The following is a 14647-nucleotide window of genomic DNA, read 5'->3' as shown; positions in this document are numbered from 1 at the left end:
TATAGCAATGTTCCTATCAGGCGAGGGCCGGGGATATAGCTCAGTGGCACAAGCGCCTGCCTGGCAAATGCAAGGTCTGTGAATTTGATTCATGGTACCAAAAGAAAAAAAAAAATCCTATCAGGCTGGGATTGGAGCAAGGCAGGCTCTGGATGGTCCTGCCTAACTGCCAAGAGTAAGGGTCAGACTTTCCCTGGCTAAAACCTAAAAACCCACCTCTCCCTGACACTGTTCACAGCCTCTTCTCTGACTTCATCCACTATAGGGTGAAGGAGGGGGCTAAAGCCTTGGGTTCTTGTTTTGATGCAAGACCAGCTGCACAACCCTGGGCCAATTGGTAACCTTTTCTGAACCCCAACTACAGAAAGGTTCCTTCCTCCAGCAACCAGAGAAAGGGTGCCTGGGAAGGGTTGGGATTTCTGCCTCTTGGCTCCTGAGACCCTGTTTGGGACTCCAGAGCATGAGCCTGCTGTTATGCAGACAGCCCAGGCTGAGCTGCACAAGTGTGTTGAGTGGTGTGTAGGAGAAGGTGGAGGGGGTTGAGGAAGGAGCTAAGTAGGGTGGGAGAATGGAGGCTGTGTCACAGAGCTCAAAAATCTCAGCTCTCCATTTATCTAACCTTGTGGCTCAATTAACCTCCACTGTACAGTAATACAACTTCCCCCAAATTTTCCTATTTAATCCTCACCACAATTTTTTGAGGAAGCCAGTCATTTTTGCTCACTTTAAAACATTTATTTATTTATTTATTTGAAGAATGGGATATTGCTCAATTGTTCAAACTGGCCTCGAATTTGCAATCCAGAAGCAACTCACCACACCCACCAATTCAACAGCACGGAGCATCTGCTAAGAATGTGATAGTTCGAGGAGCTAGGCTCCTGCAAGACCTTCACACTCGTGAGGTTTGAAGGGGAGCTGGCAGACCAAAGCCTGGATGTCAGCAAAGTCCACACAGCTCCCCTCCTGCAACTCACCGCCTAGAAGTGGGAGACACAATGAAGAAATGAATGAGACACTTTAAAAAACAATCAAAATGGCAGTGAATAGGATGCACGGCCTGCTTCAGGGTGGTGTACCAGACACAGGGGTTTCGGGAGTGCCACTGCGGGGCCCTAGCTGCAGAACCGACTGCGCGGGGTCCGGATGAACCGGCGTTCTGAGCCAGGCGCTAGTATAACCTTTATTATCCTGAGTCCTGGCTTCCAGACTTGCTCTTTGCTTCGGCGTTTTCTTCCCCGGTGCGCGCTCTGGTTGCGGGATGCAGCCAAGCCGGCTGGGAGGGGGACCCCACGCACAAGTGTGCTCCCCGACCGGCTCCACTGAGTGCAGGCTGACCATGCGGGGCCCAGCTGCGAACTACACTTCCCACAATGCCACGCTCGCCGCCATCTCGGCCGGTGGGCGGTGGCTGCCCGGGGCTGGCCCTTCGGGTGGGAGAGCTCACCCCCATGCAGGACTTCATAGAGAGCGGGGGACCCCGACAAATAGGTCGTCAGGCACCTGAGCAGCTCCTCCCCACCTTCCCACTGCCCCTCTGTGGAGCTGCGTGCACGTGTGTGCCGGCGCAGAGAAGCGCGCTCGCCCGGTGCTAGCCAGGGTTCGGGGGCCCCAGACGTCAGGGTCTCCCAGCTTGCTCTCCAGACCATCCTCTCCACAGTGCCCACTTCCCCGCCAAACCTAGGTAGCCCCAGTTCTTGCTGCAACGAGGAAAAAATGAGACAGAGTTCAAAGAGGATTAGGATTCCCGCGGAAGCGTGAACCCCCAGGATCACAGTACCCCTGGTTGGGGCCAGAAAGTTAAATTAGGGGTGCAAAAAGCTAGGCACCGACCCCTTCTCATTAGGTCCTCCCCAGTCCCTCCCTAGAGGCGGGGTGAGAACCAGGGGCCCCGAGCGGGATGGGCCTTTAAGGGGGTGTGGTCGGGGGCGGAGGAAGGAGCAAGACAGAGAAAGCGGCTTCGGCGGCGGCGGCGGCGGGCGGCGGCCGCGGGGGACAAAGGGCGGGCGGATCGACGGGGAAGGGAGGGGAGGGGAGGGGCGGGGCGCGGCCAGGCCAGGCCAGGCCGGGGGCTCCGCATGCTGCAGCAGCCCCCGGGCGCCCCCGCCGCCGCCCGAGCCGCGGAGCCGCGCGGACCCGAGCCCGCGAGCTAGCCGGACCGAGCGGCCCGGAGCCGGCCGGCGGGCGTCCGGAGGCGGCTGCGCAGGGAGGGGCCGGACGCGCGCACGTGGCCCCGGCGGCCGCCATGGCGGACAGCGGGCCCGCGGGGGGCGCGGCGTTGGCAGCCCCGGCCCCCGGGCCGGGCGGCGGCGGTCCCGGCCCCCGCGTGTACTTTCAGAGCCCGCCGGGGGCCGCGGGCGAGGGCCCGGGCGACACGGACGATGAGGGCCCCGTGAGACGCCAAGGGAAGGTCACCGTCAAGTACGACCGCAAGGAGCTGCGGAAGCGTCTCAACCTGGAGGAGTGGATCCTGGAACAGCTCACGCGGCTCTACGACTGCCAGGTATGTTCCCCACCCCGCGCGACACCCTGAAGTCGGTTCTGAACCGTCCCGCCGAGGCCCGCAGCCCGTCCGCCTGTCTTCGGAGTCGCTGGGCGCACCGCTCCGCGCCCCGCACCGACCCCCGCCTTGTGTGTGTTCTTTCTTATCCGACTTAAGTCTCTCAGACCCAGCTCCCGCCTGCCACTCCCCAGGTCCAGCGAAGTGTCCTCCAAGAAGCCTTGAGCGATAGCCTGGCCTTGGCAGGGGGCAGGGCTAGCCGGGGGGTGGAGGTGGAAGGAGGTGTAAACTGCTTGGAACCAGCTGGGCTCCTTTCGCTGGTCGGGGTACTGTGGCAGGTCTCAATTGTCTCAGTGGGCTAGCCTGAACTCCATCTTGGTATATGGGCAGGTTAACTTGCGCTCTCTGGGCTCTGGTTCTCCACCCCATGACTCCCCATTTGCTCAGACAGTGACTCAGGTCCCAGGGGGCAGGGTGGAGGAGTGGGCTTGCCTGGTGCTGCTTACCCTTGCCTAGCCCTGGAACGCTGCAGGCTCCAAACAGGGTAGCAGCTTCCTGGGGAGGAGGGGTGGTGGGCATCCCCTTCCTCCCCCAAAGCATAGGCTCTTTGTTCCCCCTTTAAGAGGCATGGGTCCTTCTCCCTGACCCCTCACCCTTCACTTCCTCCTCACTCCCAGGAAGCTGTGACAGGTGTTTGGGGGAGGGGAGGGGGCTGTGATGAACTGGGACAGCTGGCCCCACCAGTGCATAGTGAGATGGGGGCCCGGATGCTAGGGAGACCCATCCACTGGATGCCTAGTCTAAGGTCCCCAGCCCTGGCTGTCTGGCCTTGTCTGGCACCCCGGGTGCCCACTGGCAGGGACAGGAAGCTCCCCCTACATCGAGCAGTTCGCTTTGGCAAGGGCCTGATGTTTTCCTTCTCAGAGCAGCTGCCATCCTCTGCTGGGCAGAGGACCTGTCTGGTCCTGAGACAAACAGGACTGAAACCTGCCAGCCCCTCTCACATCTTCTTTCCCAACTCAGGCCCTCCCTTGTCTCTCTCTCCTCCCCGTCCCTACCTAGGAAGAGGAGATCCCAGAGCTGGAGATTGATGTGGATGAACTCTTGGACATGGAAAGTGATGATACCCGGGCTGCCAGGGTCAAAGTGAGAGAAGGGCTGGGGCGGGGGGGGGGGGGGCAGTAGTAGGTGGGGTGCTGCCAGGAAGCACCGTCCCTCGGGGAAGCAAGGTCCTGAAACCAGGCCACCTTTGGTGTGTGTCTGCTAGCTCTGAGATTTGGGGCCTCAGTTGCTGCCCTGGAAACTGGGGTTGATGGTCCTTGCCTAGCAATGACATCTCTTAAGCCACAGGTGACCCCAGTCCCTCAGAAGTGGTATAGGTGAGCTCTAGGCATGGACCCCTGGGAACTCACTAAACTTATCCCCCCACCCCCAGGAGCTGCTGGTTGACTGTTACAAACCCACTGAGGTGAGTAGTTCCCCCAAAAGGTGGGGTGGAGAGAGCCTGGGCTACTGTCAGTTTGGGGGCTGGTCTCCCTAACATCCCCTTCCGTCTAGGCCTTCATCTCTGGCCTGCTGGACAAGATCCGGGGCATGCAGAAGCTGAGCACACCCCAGAAGAAGTAGGGGTCCCTGACCCAGGTGAACAGTGGCTCCTACAGGACAATCGCTGCCCCCCAGACCTCGTAGCAACAGCAATAACGGGGGACCCTGCAGCCAGGCCTGGTGCTGTGAGCAGGGTTCCCCGTACCCCTGGCCTAGGGGTCTCTTTCTTCCCTTGCCCCTCAGTTTTCCATTTTTGGGGTTTTTTTATTGTTATTAAACTGATGTGACTTTTTGTGTTTTTATATTGATTCTGCGGCACGGGCCCTTTAATAAAGGTAGGAAATGCCTTTGGAGCAGCTAATCACAGGCTCAATTGGTCTTTTTAGGCTTCTCTACAACCACCACCAGCTCAGCTTCTCCCCAGGTGACCACAGGCCATTGAGGGCCACATAGCCATGGCAATAGCCCAGAGCTGGCTCCCAGACAGGCCCTGGAAGTGGTTGGGAAGCAGTGAGACAGACAGCCCTCAGTACTTTTTATCCTCTCTGGACTAGGGTTGCCATGCCTGTAAGCCAAGACCCCGAGGCTCTGCAGTCTGGGGGAAGGCTGTAGCTGTGTTTAGGGGGATGGGGTGAAGTGCTAGGGATCACATCCAAGGCCTTGTACATGCTAAGCAGGCACTCTAGGCACTGAGTTATACCTAAGTCTCCTGGCCCCCAAAGAAACACATGTTCACTCCTTGACCTTTAAGGGTTTTTTGTTTCTTTTTTTTTAAACATTCTGGTCCCTCATGGGGTCCCCCCTACCCCACCCCTCTGAAGCTGGCTATAGTTCTGACCGGCGCTCGATCTTGAGCAGTTCCACCTCGAACACTAGGGTTGCACCACCTGAAGGGGGAGAGGTAGGATCAGATGGGAGCCTGGGCTCCAGTGAAAAACGCAGTGATGCAAGAAAGGGTATTACCTGGGATCTTTGGGGGAGCTCCCCGCTCTCCATATCCTATGAAAAATGCACAAAGAAACAAAGTGAAGCCTCCTTGTCTCAAGAAATCAGAGAAAGAAACAAAGTAAGCTGTGGCCAGACCCCATTATACCTCAGTGGAAAGGAAGGGAAAACCCTTCAGTTTTGAGAGGACCAGAGTAACGGGTGGGACAGAAATGGAAGGAGATGGCAAAGGTCATGGGACAGCTGCAACATGACTGTATGTCCCAACTCTTGCCCTGTTCCTGCTGCTAGACACAACCAGGCTTGGAAGAGCCTAAAGCCCCTGCCCCCAGGGAGGGACTCTCACCCAGCTCCGATGGGATGACCAGCTTCCGCTTTTCCCCTTCACACATCCTGTAGAACAACATATGGCTTAGCACATGCCAACACCCAGGCTCCCAACACCCCTAGCCCCAGACTTGCCTCCCAGCTCACCTCCTGGATCAGGACTATGCACACCCTGGCCCACTCCCAGACTCACCCCAGCAGCCCCTGGTCCCAGCCCTTGATGACCTGGCCTGTGCCAAGGGAGAAGACAAAGGGCTGGTTCTGGGGCAGGCTGCTGTCAAACTCCGTCCCATCTTCCAGCTTTCCCTGTGGGACAACGGGAAGACCAATGAGAATGAGGAACCATTCCTGACACCACCCCTCATTCATCTCTTCTCCCCATCAAGCAGGCCTCCACAGCCCTGATTGCCACACTTCTTGTAGAGAGCCTCAGTACACTAATCATGCCTGCTGGTACCCACCCTGCAAAGGAGACAGTGGCGGACAATGGAAAATGACTTAGAATCAAAAGAGGAGTTTCCCTTCGTCACCCACCAGGTTAAGGGGACAAACCAGGTTCCCAAGTGCTTTCTGGTCTCCAAAAGCCCCACCCACCGCAGACGCTCCACCCCCTCACCCACCGTGTAGTGCATGTGTAACACATCTCCCTTGCGCGATTTGATAGGACAGTGGTCCACCCGCTTCTTGACTCCGATCTGCAGCTTCCGTTTGCCTTCGGACCCCGTGGCAGTGGCCAGGGCACTCAGGCAGATGGACAATACTGTCAGGACCCAGCTCAGCCTCATGTCTCTGTGGGCACAGACCCCGACCGACCGGGAGGAGGGTGGGGAGGGCATGGAACACTTGCAGGACCCTGGAAGACTGAACCCCCACCATACCTTGCCTGCCCAGGGGTTCCCCTCGTCCCGGGTCACCACCCTCTCCCCCGGACTCCACGGTCACACTTACCCGTTGAGTGAGAAGGGGGCTTGGCTGAGGACCCCAGCAGCGAGGGGAGGGGGTCAGGGGAGGCCACAGCAGCCAGGGCCCCTCCCCTCTGCTCACCCCCCGACCTTCCCTCCCTTTTGGTCTCCACATCTGCTCTTCAGTTCCCACCTGTCCCCTTACGCAAAGTCCAGACCCTATCTGGCTGCACAACGGTTGCCCCAACTGGACGTCCCCATTCACGCCACACCCAGCTGCTCCCGGACCAGCATACCCACACTTCTGCGGCCGCTGCAGGAGGTCGACCCCGAGGTACCCATACGTCCCCACTGGGAGGTTCTGGGGAGCCCCGTTCCTCCGGAGGTACCCCCCAGGCCGGACCCGTGTCTCCGCCCGGGGCGCCGCCCCAGCTCTGGGCCCTCGGAGGCCGTCGGGGTACCCAGACTGGTCCTGTATCGGCTGGACGCCGAACCCGCTCCACCCACACCACCTCTCCGGGGGGAGTCCTCGGCCTACCGCGTCCCCAGGCACCGCCACCACGGAGGCCGCCCCCGCGCGGACGTCCAGGGACATTAGTCAGACTTAGCCCTTCGCTCGGTTCCTTGGTCCCGCCCCCTGGGGAACTAAACTCCGCCCCCTTGCCCGTAGCCCCGCCCCTCGCAAGACTAGAACCTTTTTCCTGAACCGGAGCTCCACCGCTCCTCGGCTGAAACCCCGCCCCTAAAGCCTGGGTTCCGCCTTCCTCTGTCTCCAAACACAAGGCTCCGCCCGCCACCAGCTCCCGCTCCTCCTCCAAGTAACAGGCCCCACCCCCCAGCAGTCCCGGCCCCGCCTCTAACAGCCGAGCTCCTCCTTCCGCCCGCACCCGCTCGGAGGTCCCGCCAGCCTTCGTCCCACGTTCCGCCCAGAGTCCCAGGGCTCCGCCCAGTGCAGCATGAGACCCCTCCCCCTGCGACATCTCTGGACCGCTCCAACACCAGTTCCGTCTCCTTGCCACCTATCCCTCGTTGGCACCCAGAGCACCGGCCCGCTCCTGCCCGGCCTGATCCAGCCTGCCCTCCTGCACCCCGGCTCCCCCCAGCCCGGGCTGTGGCCCCCGCTCACCTCCTCGCCGCGCCCCCGGAGTCAACCCCGCTCGTGCTGCCGCCTCTGCGCAAGCGCGTTTCCGTTCGTTACCGGCCTGGCCACGCCGCCCTCCCTCATTGGACCTTGCGAAACCCGCTGCGGCGCGGTTTGGCCTCTGGCCCCGCCTCCATGTGGCACGTGATTTTGAGTCACTTCCGCCGGAACTATGCTCTGCGGGGTTTGGAGAAAGTGACTTCTGAAAACGCCAAAGACACTTCCGGTCAAGGTGACATTACTGTCACCCAGGCGTGAATTCCCAGATGGGTCTTGAGGCGCCATCTTATGTCGCCCCCAGCATCTCCCACATCCATCCTGCCTGTCCCAGGACGGCAGCCTGTTCCATTAGCCACTGTGGAAAGAGCAGGGTTTGAATCTTAGGGCTATCACAAGCTGGTTTGATTGTATGACCTTGACCTTACAGCTTTGCGTCTGGTAAACATGTTTGATGACACCCATCTTACAGGTTCCCTGTAAGGCTGACCCAAAGTGTTTCAGGGCCCGGCCTGGAGTGTGGGAGGCCCTTCAGGGGCACTTGACTGCCCCTGCCTGGTGTGCCCACAGTTAGGTCTGTAATGGTCAGGCTGAGACCCTTCCTATAGTGCTTATTTTCAGGCACCACCGTGCCCAATATTGGAGACATCGATTAAAGATGTGACAAACTTACAGTTGAGAGGCAGCTAATCCCACTTGGAGTGCTAAGGAGTCAGCCTGAGGCAAAGACCCAGACCAGTTTGCCTTTCTGAGCCTAATTCCTTAGTTATGAGTGGAGAACAATCATAACTCAGACCTCAGACTCAGGAGGATAAAGCCATGAGATGCCTGGAAAGCTTTGAGCGAGTTGGTCTGGGGGTTAAATGGGTTCACAGGTGTTAGCTATAGATCCCTATGACCATTAAGGCTGAGAAAATGATTTCAAAGTAGTGGTCATTATCACTTTGTCTCTTAGCGCTTCTCATTCCTGGCTTGGGCCTGCCAGGACCACGACCATTCACAAACCCAGTGCCTAAAGAAAACCTCCGTTAGGGTGGCTGTTTGGGGTCCTGTTTGTGGCTGTGCCTTAGCAGGGCAAAGCACTGCTCCCCGAGGCTGGTTCCCAGCACTAGGGACTGAGTGAGGGACAGGCAATTCAGGAGTCTAATCAGGACAGGGAGCGTAGAGGTGGCAGGGAGGGGAAGTGGAGACTACGTTGGGGTGACAGATTATCTCCTACACCAAATCCACCAACCTCTGGTACTTCCTTTTAAGGTAGGCAGGAGTGAGGGCAAAGAGGTCAGGTGTGTGTGTTAGACCCCACTACAGGGAGCACAAAAGCAGAGGATGCTAAAAGTGTTGCCGGAGCACAAAAAATGGGTGGTTTTTTTCTACTATGTGAAGACAGACTCAAACTTATGTGGAGCCCAGTGACCTTGACACAGCAATCATTTCTTCTCTCCATATGCATATATGGAAACTGAGGCTCAGAAAGGGGTAGCCAGGAATGGCAGCACCTTCCTGTAATGCCAGCTGCTGAGGCAGGAAGAGCACAGGTTTAAGTCCAGCCTGACCAACTTAGCATGATTCTGTCTCAAAATAAAAAGGCAGAGTGCTTATTTGGCACACACAAGGCCCTGCATTCAACCTCAGCACTGGGTGATTGCTTTTGCTGTGGCAGCACATACACTAAAAAAAAAACCTCTGCACTGAAAAACTAATACAAATTTAAAAGGCTAGAGATGTAGCTGAATAGAACACACCTGAATTTAATCCCCAGTGTCACACAAAATTTTTTAAAAAGAGCTAGGTGTGGTGGTATGCACCTGTAATCCCAGCACTCAGGAGGCTGAGGCAAGGGGATCGCTGAGTTTGAGGCCAGCTTGGGCTACATAGTGAGTGCAAGGCCAGACTGAATTCTATAGTGAGTCCCTATCTCAAGCAAAAGGCAGTAAGAACCGAAGTCATTCAGCAGATTGGGGTCCTAAGACAAGTTCACTGGCCATAGGCAGAACCTTTGTGATAAACAGGGTGCAAGGGTTCACATCCCCTGAAACCCCACTGGGGCAGTGGTGAATCCATGATCCAGGCTCTGCCTGGGAGCCGCTGGGGGACATTAGGCCTCACTTCCTGCATCAGTGTGGTGACTAGGTTAGACAAGCTTCAAATCTAGCAGACAGTGATACAAACCAGCCGACCTGGATAGTGACAAACAGTGACACAGGCAGGGACAGCTCGTTCCATCTTTTATCAAGGTTGGGGGAATCAGTTTCCAGACCAAAGACCAAATCCCATTATTCACAGAGGTGTGAGGTCTTCTTAGGGAGGGGAGGCAGGAGCCAGCTGTAAGATGCTCATGGGGTGTGTCACAGGGTGGCACACGCTCCCCGCTACCATGGGACATGACCCCTCATGCTGACACCACAGCTCCTCCTCAAATCTGTCAGAAGGCAGCCTCAGGAGACAAAGGACAGCAGGAGAGTCCTCTGAGAGGCCCAGGTCCTGAGGTCTGTGGTTGGGCTGTTCTCAGGTTCCCCTTTCTTCTCCCATAGGGTGTGATGTATGAGGCAAGTGGCCCCACAGTCTGAAAAGCAATGTGTCACCTTCGCAGCTTCCGGCACCTGCAGAGGAAAGAAGACATCTGTTCTTGCTGGCTGAACTCAGTCACAGCACCTGCTGACAGCACCAATGACAGGCTCTCCCATCGGTCCCAGCAAAGCTCCCTAGCCTGACATCACCCCATGGCCTTGCTGAGGAACACTGATGAAGGTGCCTGAAGGTTCCAACATATCCCTTGGTCTCTGGGGAGCTGGGGGGGGAGGGTCTGTCACAGGGGCTTCCAAGCAGGCCTAGTGCTCTGCAATTTCCATTCTAGACAGATGTCTCCTCCCCCTCTCCCAAAAGGCTGACCACTCAGAGATGATGTCAGGTGCCCACACCATAGCCCTCTGCATCCTCTGCCGGCATCACCTCTCCTGTGTCTGATTCACCCATTCAGATGTGAGCAGCCTTCATAGTCCACGGTGTTTGCAGTGAGCTCAGCGCCAGCAGGTGCTTGCTAAATGTTTATTCGACACATTCAGCAGCTTCCCCTTGCTGGCCCTCCTCCCACTGGCAGGCTCACCCTGGACTGCTCCAGGACACAGCTTCAACTGCTTCTCAGACAATGCTGCCATCCCCACACCTGCTCTGCTCACCTGCAGGTGTCTGGGTTGAGCTCTAAGCCCCGCCCTTGGCAACGGAGGAAGCTGCGTCGGCAGCGGCAGTGGCAGGTCCGGGGGTCAGGGCGCTGGCGGCGCTGGCTGCAACGTGGGCAGAGGGGCCTGGGGCTGGAGTGGGATGGGTGATGTCAGCTGGGGAGGGTGCTCCGGGGGCAGGGTCCCAGCCCGGAACAGAGCGGGGCTGGGGGCGGTGATGGGGAGTGGCAGCCCTAGGAGGAGAAGCAACATGTATGGGGAGGGAGAAAGAATCTTCCCAAGAGTTGAGGGCCGGCCAGAGTACACAGATCTGGGGATCAGAGGAAGAGGGGGAAAGACAGGTGGAGGAAGACAAGGGAGGAACCAATATTCGTGACTCATTTGTCTACCCCATGGCCCACCCACACATCATGTCCTGGGTGCTGGGCCTCGGTTCCCAACCCCACTTCTGGAGAAGCCTGAGGGACTCACCTGTCCGGCTTGATAGCACTCTCTCTGTTTTTTGGCCTGAAAAGTAAGAAAGAAGACAAAGACAAAGAGAGGAGAAAGATCAGGAAAGCCAAACATCCTGCTCTTTGGCCCCAGATCCCAGGCCTACCTTTTGCTCCATTCTTAAAGACACTTGGTCCCCACTGCGGGCACTGCCATGCCCTACACCCCCCACGCCTGGACTCGGCAAGCTTAGAAGCTGGGCCTGGCTGGCACCTGCATTCACATTGGCTGTGTTCTTCCAGGGACATCTCCCCCAGCTGACTGCTTGGGTACCGGATCATGAGGATCTGTGCTCGGGAGAAGAACAGGGAGAGACAGTGACGGGGCCACAGGCCGGAGAGAGAATGGCTCCTCCAACAGCCAGGGCCCTGGTGGCCGACTTCCAGCCTCCTGTGTGCTGCTCTTTGAGCTGGCCCGGCCCCAGAGCACCATTGTTCCCCAGTCTGCTTGCCCCACCTGCCCTGGTACCTGCATTCGGACTTGGTGCTGCCCAGTGGGCACACACTCCAGGCCATCGTCAGGGCAGCAGCCGCCGCAGCGCTGCACAGTCACGCAGCTGGGCACCAGTTGTTTGGCCACAGTACCCATGAGCTCCATAGTCAAGGGCACCACCACCTCCCGAGGCTGGCAGGTGGCACGCGAATACACATCTATCCATGACACCACTGTGGGCAGACCCATAAGGGTTAAGTCCCCACTGGGTTTCCTGCAGCTGCTCTTAGAACCTGTCCTCCCCAGTAACCCCCCACTGTCCCCACTTCTGCCCTTTTAACCTGCCTTTCCCAGCCCTGTTTGTCAAGAACCCAGCAACCCCTCTACCCCAACTCGTTCCTCTGGGCAGAAAAAATAGTAGCCTTCATCTTGGAGGAGAATCGTTTATGCAAGATGACAGACAATCCAAATCAGGAATCCGGGCATGGGGCAAACCCACTTAGTACTGATTGATGCCAAGTTACTGTAACTATTACCTTTCTTCTGATGGCCAGGGGTGTCATGCTGAGAAGCAGGGGCCTGTGAAGAGAAGAGACCTGGACCCCAGGTGCACTCTAGGACCCCATGTGCACCCCCAGGGCTCTGCCTTGGAACCTGGAGGCTACACCTCCCTTCTGAAATCTTTCCAGATTGCTCTATACCCACGGCCTCAGTGTTAAGCTTTACGTGGTGTTTCCAGGTCACTTGGGGCCTGCCCTGGCCCAAGAGTAACCAAGGACACTCAGCCACTGGTGTCAAATCTCCAAGCCTCGGGGGCACAGGTCAAGTCAACAGAGAGCCCAGTGGGCAAAAACCAGGTTCTGCAGGCTAACGAGGCAGCTCTGCCCACCCCTCGACGGAGCCCAAGGGAGAGGGTGGGGCGGGGGAGTGGCCCGGGGACGGGCTAGAGGGCGGGATCGGGCTCAGAGGGGCACCTCCCTGGGGATGCGCGGTCCCCAGCCAGCGGGTCCGAGTTGGAGGCCGAGGCCGCTGGGCGCCTCTCCACTTCCGCCAACCTTGAGAGGGCACGGCGGGGTGGGCGGGCCGTCGGGGCCGCGCGTACCTGGGCGGGGGCCAGCTGCAGGAGCGCGGCGAGTAGCAGGCGGCAGAGCAGGGGGCGCATGGTGCCCGTGGGGGCCGCTCGCCGGAGGCGCCCGCATTGTCCTAGCCCGGCAGTGCGGGGGGCAGTGGCCCGAGTCCCATTGCGCGGGCCAGGGCGCAGCGGGCGGGGGCCGGGAGCGGGGAGCGGCTCCTGCGCGGCCCCCTCCCGAGCCCTGAGCGCAGGCAGCGCAGCGCGGCGCGGCGGCCGGATGAACCGAGCGGGCAGGCGGGTGGTGCGCTGTGGCGGACGGCGGGCGGCCGGGACGGCGGGACGGCGGGACGGCGGGACGATGGGGGGCCGGGCCCGAGCTGACGGCTCATGTGACTCAGACACGCGCTCTCCACCGGGCGCGGGACGGGGCGGGGCGGAGAGGGGACGCACCGCCCAGGGGCCGGGCTCCCGGGTAGCCGCGCTATTAGGGCGGGGGGCGCTGGCGTGGGGCCTGAAGGAGCGGAACAGCAACTCTAGGAACCGCTTTATTGCATGCACCATGGGGAGTGGGGCAGGCTGGGGCGTCAGCAAGGTCTGGAGAGCCCCTCAGGGGCTGGCGTCAGGGGGCACGAGCCCAGCCTCTGGAGAAGCCGGGGAGGGTGGTGGCGAAAGCTTCAGCCCCCGGTGCTGCTCCTGCAGGAGCCTCGCTCGGTTGGCCCTGGAGGAGAAAGCACCAGAGCATTCGGGCCAGGGCCCCTGGAAGGTGATGCCAGGACTCACAGGGTCAGCACGGAGTGGGGACAGACCTGGCCCGCGCCCTTGTGTCGTTATAGATGGCAGTGATGATCCGGTCCTTTTCATCCATGAAGCTGCGGTGTATCTGCTCCAACTTCCTGCAAGGGGATTGCTGCCAAGCGTGAACTTCAGAGCTTGGAGTCCCTGTTGTCCCTTAAGTGCTCCCCTCCTCTACCCACTCCAGTCTCACACAGCTTTCCCTCTGCAGGGTTCTAGGTCTAACGGTGGAGGAGAGGAGCATGAGCACGCAGTAGCCTGGGCCCAGGGTCCACAGCGCCCCAAGTCCTGGGCTGTCTTGAAGGCAGTCAACCAGCTCTTGTCATGGGGGGGGGGGTACATTCCAGGGCACAAGGCTAGACGGGGTACTGCCTCTGTCTTTGTCACTTAACTGGGCAGACTGCTGGCAGTGGGTACTGGCTTCTGACTATCTTTGTTGGTTTTTCTAATCCATATCATAGTATGGATGCATAAGTGCCAGGAGACATCCAGCAACCCAGTCTCTGGGGAGACTTGGTTACAATGCATTTGCTTCTTTGTGTGATGTTATTTGGCTGCAGCACTCCTGGCAGCCAGCACCAAAGATTTACTTTCAAATTATGAGAAACTGAAAATGCCAACATTAGCCCTCCTTGCAGTACCACCTTTACCAAATAAAAAGGCTCCAAATGCCAAGGTCATGCAATCCTAGCTCGAGAGACACAGCATGCAGGTTGTTACCTGCTGTGGCTGGCTGGCTGACCACATCGGGCTGCCATGCCCCCCACCTCTGCCACCACCCTGGGGAGGACAGGGATGCACCTGAAGGCGATGTAGTGCAGGCCCATGCCTGCAAGCATGAGCAAGACGCAGTACCCCAGCACCCGCTGATTGTGTTTCTGCTGCTGCTGCCGTGACTCAGGCCCCTGTGACCTCACGCCATGAAACTGGGCCCAGTATTGTTCATTGGGAGGTGCCCAGGAGCTGCTGGAAGGCAGAGGGGACCATGTGGAGATGAGGCTCTTTAGGAGACTTGGTGGTGGCAGCAAATGGGGACAGGACTGGTGTACCTGTATGTTTGCCTGGCAGACCTTGTATAGGCCGTGGTCCCTGGAGATTTTGGGGGGCTGGCTGAGTGGAGCTGGCTGTCATAGCTGCGGCGGCTCTCTTCATGGCTGAGTACATGGTAAGCCTCATTCAGCTCTACAAAGCGGCTGTGCAGGGCTGGGTTCCCAGGGTCTCTGTCAGGGTGAAGCTGGGTGGGGCAGGACTCCCCTTATCTCTCTTTCCATGTCCCTTCCCAGGACCCATCCTGATAACTTCTACTCACAAGGACTCTATGGCTCT

General features: G+C 58.7%; 5 protein-coding genes across 7 annotated transcripts in view; 1 reads left to right on the top strand and 4 right to left on the bottom strand.

Annotated features, from left to right (window-relative positions):
* Positions 1 to 2063: 2063 nt before the first annotated feature.
* Ppp1r14b (protein phosphatase 1 regulatory inhibitor subunit 14B) lies at positions 2064 to 4337 on the top strand. The gene is given in 5 exon segments (XM_023564478.2): positions 2064 to 2112; positions 2115 to 2503; positions 3563 to 3646; positions 3936 to 3968; positions 4058 to 4337. Coding segments are annotated over 5 exon segments (609 nt in total). The 5' UTR covers positions 2064 to 2078; the 3' UTR covers positions 4127 to 4337.
* A 447-nt stretch (positions 4338 to 4784) lies between these two features.
* Positions 4785 to 6102, bottom strand: Fkbp2 (FKBP prolyl isomerase 2). Its single transcript, XM_003468153.5, has 5 exons — positions 5938 to 6102; positions 5511 to 5623; positions 5337 to 5383; positions 5009 to 5044; positions 4785 to 4932 (listed from the first exon to the last, which is right to left on the bottom strand). The coding sequence occupies exons 1-5, from the start codon at positions 6100 to 6102 to the stop codon at positions 4871 to 4873; spliced, it is 423 nt and encodes a 140-aa protein (XP_003468201.1). The 3' UTR covers positions 4785 to 4870.
* Positions 5966 to 7339, bottom strand: LOC134470875 (uncharacterized). The gene is made up of 2 exons (XM_063227419.1): positions 6266 to 7339; positions 5966 to 6106 (listed from the first exon to the last, which is right to left on the bottom strand). Exon 1 carries the CDS (start codon positions 7197 to 7199, stop codon positions 6402 to 6404), a length of 798 nt encoding a protein of 265 aa, XP_063083489.1. The 5' UTR covers positions 7200 to 7339; the 3' UTR covers positions 5966 to 6106; positions 6266 to 6401.
* A 2226-nt stretch (positions 7340 to 9565) lies between these two features.
* On the bottom strand, positions 9566 to 13090 carry Vegfb (vascular endothelial growth factor B). 2 transcript variants are annotated; one of them, XM_003468148.4, is made up of 7 exons: positions 12560 to 13090; positions 11994 to 12036; positions 11494 to 11690; positions 11239 to 11312; positions 11005 to 11040; positions 10534 to 10766; positions 9566 to 9957 (listed from the first exon to the last, which is right to left on the bottom strand). In XM_003468148.4, exons 1-6 carry the CDS (start codon positions 13088 to 13090, stop codon positions 10556 to 10558), a joined length of 1092 nt encoding a protein of 363 aa, XP_003468196.3. In that variant the 3' UTR covers positions 9566 to 9957; positions 10534 to 10555. The 2 variants fall into 2 exon arrangements, with proteins under 2 accessions (XP_003468196.3, XP_005003000.2); XM_005002943.3 differs by having other exon boundaries at positions 10534 to 10665.
* Positions 13062 to 14647, bottom strand: part of Dnajc4 (DnaJ heat shock protein family (Hsp40) member C4) — a 4163-nt gene continuing 2577 nt past the window's right edge. Inside the window, exons 3-6 of one of the 2 annotated variants that reach the window (XM_013150719.3) lie at positions 14371 to 14555; positions 14123 to 14284; positions 13336 to 13422; positions 13062 to 13247 (exon numbers count right to left, since the gene is read on the bottom strand). In XM_013150719.3, coding sequence (XP_013006173.1) covers positions 13136 to 13247; positions 13336 to 13422; positions 14123 to 14284; positions 14371 to 14555 — 546 coding nt within the window. In that variant the 3' untranslated portion in view covers positions 13062 to 13135. Of the gene's footprint in view, positions 13248 to 13335; positions 13423 to 14122; positions 14288 to 14370; positions 14556 to 14647 lie in introns of both variants that reach the window. The other variant, XM_013150718.3, reaches the window with a different exon arrangement.

Source organism: Cavia porcellus, unplaced genomic scaffold, assembly GCF_034190915.1.
Source record: "Cavia porcellus strain 051 isolate PalLab524CR breed Dunkin Hartley unplaced genomic scaffold, mCavPor4.1 scaffold_17, whole genome shotgun sequence".
Lineage (NCBI taxonomy): Eukaryota > Metazoa > Chordata > Mammalia > Rodentia > Caviidae > Cavia > Cavia porcellus.
The sequence above is the reverse complement of the archived record's forward strand: the minus strand, read 5'-3'. Positions and strand labels throughout refer to the sequence as shown.

Coding starts and splice junctions, on each gene's coding strand:
- Fkbp2 (XM_003468153.5), bottom strand. CDS start 6,102: ATGAGGCTGAGCTGGGTCCTGACAGTATTGTCCATCTGCCTGAGTGCC. Junction 5,384..5,510: donor TGGGACCAGGGGCTGCTGGG/GTGAGTCTGGGA, acceptor GTTGTTCTACAG/GATGTGTGAAGGGGAAAAGC. Junction 4,933..5,008: donor AGCTCCCCCAAAGATCCCAG/GTAATACCCTTT, acceptor CTCCCCCTTCAG/GTGGTGCAACCCTAGTGTTC.
- LOC134470875 (XM_063227419.1), bottom strand. CDS start 7,199: ATGTCGCAGGGGGAGGGGTCTCATGCTGCACTGGGCGGAGCCCTGGGA.
- Vegfb (XM_003468148.4), bottom strand. CDS start 13,090: ATGGTGCATGCAATAAAGCGGTTCCTAGAGTTGCTGTTCCGCTCCTTC. Junction 11,691..11,993: donor CCCTGGCCATCAGAAGAAAG/GTAATAGTTACA, acceptor GTCTGCCCACAG/TGGTGTCATGGATAGATGTG. Junction 11,041..11,238: donor CACAGCCAATGTGAATGCAG/GTGCCAGCCAGG, acceptor CTTACTTTTCAG/GCCAAAAAACAGAGAGAGTG.